This window comes from Homarus americanus, unplaced genomic scaffold (genome assembly GCF_018991925.1).
Source record: "Homarus americanus isolate GMGI-L3 unplaced genomic scaffold, GMGI_Hamer_2.0 scaffold35149, whole genome shotgun sequence".
Taxonomy (NCBI): domain Eukaryota; kingdom Metazoa; phylum Arthropoda; class Malacostraca; order Decapoda; family Nephropidae; genus Homarus; species Homarus americanus.
Window position 1 is genome coordinate 7610 of NW_024739125.1, and position 6531 is coordinate 14140.

Below are 6531 nucleotides of genomic sequence, written 5' to 3' on the forward strand. Positions count from 1 at the left end.
TTTCTTGGTCAAAAAATCGGGGTCGACCTATATACGAAGGGGGGTTATAGACGAGTATATACGGTATATCAAATTAATACCCTATGGAGGAGTTAAGTTAGAAACATTGATACAATATTCATCAAATACACAGTGATAAATGCAGACTTAGCAAAAAAAACTGACAAATGTAAGAGGGAAATTGGTACCTTAAAATAAAGTAGAGAACAAGTACCTACCCTGCTATTACCCAAGATTATTGACAACACTTCACCCATCATTTGGTCTTCTGTCAGTGGCCGGTCAACCACACGTACACCCGAGAATATTTCATTGTGGTTCACGAGCTAGGGAGAAAAGAATTAAATTAATTCCATCAAATATGGTAATTCTTTCTTCACATAGGTACAGACATAATTAATGTACAAAATCATTAGCTCTGGGAAATTATCTCACCTGCATGAATGCACTTAAAAAGTTTGCAAGTCGAAGTGCCATCCTAGCTTCATTCTCAAACTGCTTCTCCATCCCAAAGCCAATGTCACCCTGGAGTAATAGATCATCTGGAGGAAACATGTGACAGTTCTCTGGGGTGACTGACTTGAGAAACTCTATGACTTCCTCCACGTTTACAGAATTTGCTCTTGTAGCATTAGGTCCTGTCACGTTGTGATAATCTCTGGACAGGTATTTCTGCCGTTCATATTCACCCATCTTGTTGTAGTCAAATGGCAGCTTTTGGATCCCTGTAAATACAAAATTATAAATATATTCAAAATGAAAAAAGCCATTACCTTTTATTTGTTGACATGTACAAGGGGCCCCCCAAGTTCACAGATTTTTACTTCACGGTTCTCGATCATTTGCGGATGACACCCCGGATGTACCCAAGAATGTCTGTTGGTAGTTTTAAAGTTGCCGGCATTTTCACGGCTGAGACAGGGAGCCATTCGTTCTGGAGACAGAAATTTCCTTTACCTGTTTTGTAAATATGTGTGTGTGTGTGTGTGTGTAGAGACACACACAAAATGCATACAAATAAATAATAATTGGAAAATCCTCTCACAAATAATCAGAAACAAATTTATTAAAAATGTGACAGTTTACCCTCAAGTCCATTCTCTATTACAGTACAGTACTTTATTAATAGAGCACGGACTTGAGGATAGACATTTTAAATTCTATTGTGTTTATGTAGGTGTGTTGCACGACACACACACACATATATACAATACTACAGGTTAAAGAAATAATTGTCCTAAGGCCAAACACATAAAGGGAATATACAATTCTTTGTACACAAGTAAAAATGTACCATCCACTCCATCTGGTCCGCAAATGTTATACAGTTGTACCCCACTTAACGCGGTCAATAGAACCCAGAGGGTCCCGTGTTAAGTGAAATCCGACCCCCAAACTCCACTTTTTGAAGGCACATACCTATGTTGTAGTAAAAATAACATCTTAATTTTATGATGGTACATGCACACAATTAATACTTAAGAGAAATAGAGAAATACAGTCGCCAAGTTAATGTCCATTCAAATAATGGACTCAACTACCTCCCCCTCTCACTACACTGCCGGCTCTTCCCTCTCAGAGAAATTTTGGGGGGAAAACCACTAAATTTTAATAAAATAATACCTCAAACTAAAGTTAGGATAATACAATTGACATTGCTGGATTCCTTGTAAGACCAGGAATATTTTGAATATAAATGTCATATATTTTGCACAAAAGATAACATAGTTACCTAGAGAAAAAATTTTATCTAAAATTTGTATGTTTAATGCAAAATATATGATGTTTATATTCAAAATGATCACCAAATTATAAGAATTCCAGCAATGTAAATTATATTCTGACCGGGTAATTTGTATGAATTTTATGAGCTAAAACAAATATCTTCAGTTAATAAAAAAAATAATAATCTTCACGACACTATCTGTCAATCAAAGTACCCCACCTTGCCTCCCCCCTCTTCCAACCGCGCGGTCAGTCCCAACCCTCCCCCCCACCCCCCACCAATCCTCCCTTCCAGAGTTTTTAACATTTAGTATTAAATAATACCTCAGATTAAAGTTAGGATAATATAATTGACATTGCTGGATTCCTTGTAAGACCAGGAATATTTTGAATATAAATGTCATATATTTTGCACAAAAGATAACAGTTAATTTGAGAAAAATTTTTATCTAAAATTTGTATGTCTAATGCAAAATATATGATGTTTATATTCAAAATGATCATCAAATTATAAGAATTCCAGCAATGTAAATTATATTCTGACCGGGTAATTTGTATGAATTTTATGAGCTAAAACAAATATCTTCAATTAATAAAAAAAAAAAAAATATTCTTCACGGGGTAAGAGATGGTCGGTCGGTCGGTCCCTCCCTCCCCCCACCAACCGTCCCAAGGAGATGTGTGGGAAAACCAGAATACTTAACTTTTTTGTAATAAATAATACCTCAAACTAAAGTTAGGATAATATAATTGACATTGCTGGATTCCTTGTAAGACCAGGAATATTTTGAATATAAATGTCATATATTTTGCACAAAATATAACATAGTTACCCAGAGAAAAAATTTTATCTAAAATTTGTATGTCTAATGCAAAATATATGATGTTTATATTCAAAATGATCACCAAATTATAAGAATTCCAGCAATGTAAATTATATTCTGGCCAGGTAATTTGTATGAATTTTATGAGCTAAAACAGGCAGTCAGGCAGGGTGGCGGGTGGGGTCAAATCTAAAAATAGCGCCTCGAGCCGGACACTCACCGCGTATATGTGGAAAAAATCCGTGTTAAGTGAAAGTTCAGCTCTGGCGAGGCACCGCGTATATGATAAAACGCGTTAAGTGAAACCGCGTTAGGCGGGGTAATACTGTATACGGATTTGGCGATTTGCGACCATTTTGAAACCTACCCCCCCCAAATTTGCCCCCCCCCCCCCGTATGTAAATTAAATAATAATTTACAATGATATTCTACACAGTGCAGTAATGATATTTTAATCTATGGCAAATACAGAACTACAGTATAAACCACTATTCATAGATTTTTGTGGCAACTAAATGCAATTCAATCACATAATTCGCATCAACCAAAAATTCTGTGAGGCAATAAGGCTTTGGGAGTGACGTCCTTAAAACTGGACTGTCTTCCTTCATACTACCTGGTCCTTCCCTGGCACTGCTTCAAATACAGGAATGCTTCGATTTATGTTGCATGAATTTGCGAAAATTCGATTATATACGATTTTTTCCAGCAATATATAGGGGGTCCTCGACTTATGAACTTCCGACTTACGAACGCCCACCGATACGAACGGGGTTAAACTTGAAATTTACAGTACAGTATTTTATTTACCTGATGACTTATTTTTTTATTTTCACTTACTGTATTTTGTCATTCTATTTCTTTTCTCTTAAATTAAGTGATTTTATATGTATTTGAGGACTTAGGCTATGATACAGTGGGATTTTAAACATTGTTCTGTAAGTACGGGATGCACATAGCATGTGTTCCGACTTCACACAAATCTGACTTAACAACACCCTCAGGAACGGAATCCGTTCGTAACCCAGGGATTCCTTATACGGAAAAAACCCCGCTTTTACCAAAAAAATTTACAGTATTTTTTTGTAGCATCAGAAGATACTGAGTAGCTGACACAGGCATCTGAGAGTATTCCATGCTGAAGATGCACAGTGGGCAGTGTACAGTAGTGCAGGCTAATGTGTGGCAACATTTCTGTACTTATATATAAATGGAAATTAAAAACTGTGTTTTAATTGCATGTTTACATTCCTGGTGGCATGATGCTAAGTTAGACTTGTTACTTTGGCCATCTCTCCCTAACCTTCACCTTACCAGACTGAGGTATGAGTATGTTATGGTTATTTTTCAACTCAAAATTTCTTGGTGATCCCCCACAATGCCAGGTTGCAGAGTTGGGCAGACAAGGCAAAAGGGGAGCCCGGTTCTGGACTGAATGGCCACAGCATATGCTGTGACGACGTGTGCGCCATGAGAAACCCCAAAGCACGAGACGATGAGTTCTCTGTCTGCCTCTTCACGGGGGCAGAGTGAGTATGTTTCTTCACTTTTTTTCTTTTTTTAACGTTTCATGCACACACAAATTTTCATGCAGAATGCACAAAAAATAAAAAATTAAAATAATTATCATAAGGTCAAGAACAAAGGGAATAAACATCCCTTCATGTGCAGGAGTTAGCACACAGATCGGGGGAGGAGGGAGTGACGGGGGTGATCTCAGCTGTTTATTGTCTTCTGTGTCCCCTGTGTTGTGAAAATATTGCCAAATGTCAATGCAGTATATTTTTTTTTATTAGTATAACATGTATTTTCTTTTAATTGTCACATTTACTGCTCAATGGGTGTAATACAGTAAAAAACACAAAAGTATTTATCCTATCCTCGCCACAAGCGTCACTATGAAAACCATGCTGAACCTCAACTGTTTATTGCGTGTGTTTGCGGCATCAGGTCAGAAGCCCACCAAGCTCCTTGTGCATTTATGGAGTTATTTTTTATCAAATGTTAGACATTTTTATATTACAGTATTTATTAATTATATACTTGTATAGTATATGTCATATTGAGGTGCTATTGCACAGCTTCTCCCCGACTTACGACCACCCGCACTTACGGCCTGCCTCAGTCGTACCAAAATTTTGTCAAATTAAACATTTTCGAGTCCCAACATCAGTACACAGAGAAAATTTTCGTTTGTAATTCACTTTAAAATGGCTGGCAAGCTTAAAAGTGAGAGTTTTGTGGTGCTGAGAAGAAAAAGAGACACCCATTTTAGATTTTTTATGTATTATTTAAGCATTTTCGACTTACGACCTGGATTTGGATCCCTAGCCCCGTCGTAATTCGGGGAGGAGCTGTATACCGCATTGATCTAAAATTATGGCTGACGGACCACCTAATATGAGGCAAAAATTTATAACTTGTCTCCCTAAGCACCGACAACCTAGTTTCACTGTAGGCAGAATACTGTAAACAGTATTCTTATATGGATTAAATAAACTTGATACTGTACTGTAATGATTTAGCTACTGTATCAATGTTATTATGATTAATGCATAAGCTTTGAAAGTATTGTTGGCCCCCACCAAAAAATAAAAATAAAATAAAATAAATTAAAAAAATAAACAAATATTCATAAAAATGGGTATTTTTACATTTGGGGGACTTTTTTTCATAGAAACACATCTTGCTTCACATATGGTAGTCAATGGGAAAATTGACTTCGAATTACAAAAGAGTTTTCAGGAACATACCCCTTTCGTAAATTGAGGCACCTGTACCCATTACCCTACCGTATATCACGGCCTATAAAGCGGCGGGGTGCATAAGACGCCCCCCCCAAATTTCCATTTAAAAAGTAGCTTTTGAGCTCTATTTGCTGTATAAGACCAGTACCCCAAATGTGACACTTACCCACTGACTCAGTAGTCCTTTACCAACCATCCTTGATTTTTTAAAATAAGGCCAATTCACTTCAAGTAATGTCATCAAATTATACCCGCTGGTGTAGTGTAAACACTAGTGACGTCACTGAAGCGTGTTGGGAGTGTTCCCTCGTCTCGGTGGTGTGACTATTTATACAACATGTGGTTCAACAGCAACCAACGTATTCTAATTGTGGTGTTTCATTAGGATTTGAGTGAAAAAGGTTACCAGTATGTACTTACTACATACATTTATTACACAAATATATATATATATATATATATATATATATATATACTGAATATACTATGTACAAAAAATGAATGTTCAATGAATTATTTATGGTGCATTAGGGTACTGGTCACTTCTGATGGGCTATAAATAGCCTTCTTTATCTCCCCTACATCTCACCCTGAGCCAGGCGGAAGGGTCTTGGTAAATAACATGTTTGCTTATTTTCCATTTACTTTAAATAGATTTACCGAATTATTTGTTTTATTTATTTATTTATAATATACTGTAATATATTAAACACACTGTAATTATTTTCTTTAATTTATAAACTGTTTTGCGACAAAGGAATGTTCTCCAGTAGTGTTTCATTAGGATTTGAGTGAAAAAATATTACGTACTTACACAATTGTTCCTCTTACTTTGACAACACAACATACATAAAGTATATTATTTCTCAGTTTTGATCTTTTTTTTTAATTTTTGTATTTATTTATAGTTAGTTACTTAAAATAAGGCCAATTCACTTCAAGTAATGGCATCAAATATTACCAGCTGGTGTAGTGTAAACACTAGTGACGTCACTTGAGCGTCTGTAATTAACCGTCAATAGTTTCAAGAATTAATGCACTCATTTACTGAATATTCTTTGTAAAACAATAAAATTTAAATCAATTACTTATAGGAGATAAATATTATTATGAGTAAATATACCGATACCGGTATGCATTACTGACCACCTCCACGGCTCCTCACTGGCAAATGGGGGGGGGGGCGTGGGGAGGGGTGTGTGATGATAGCTGTGTTTATTATAGGGGTATAAATC

At 36.1% G+C, this 6531-nt stretch overlaps 1 protein-coding gene across 1 annotated transcript; it reads right to left on the minus strand.

Moving 5' to 3' along the window:
* Nucleotides 1-214: 214 nt before the first annotated feature.
* Nucleotides 215-744, minus strand: LOC121874431 (the record flags this gene model as incomplete). The annotated part of the gene is made up of 2 exons (XM_042378557.1): nucleotides 436-744; nucleotides 215-326 (listed from the first exon to the last, which is right to left on the minus strand). Coding segments are annotated over exons 1-2 (370 nt in total), but the record flags the coding sequence as incomplete, so codon positions are not given.
* Nucleotides 745-6531: the final 5787 nt, after the last annotated feature.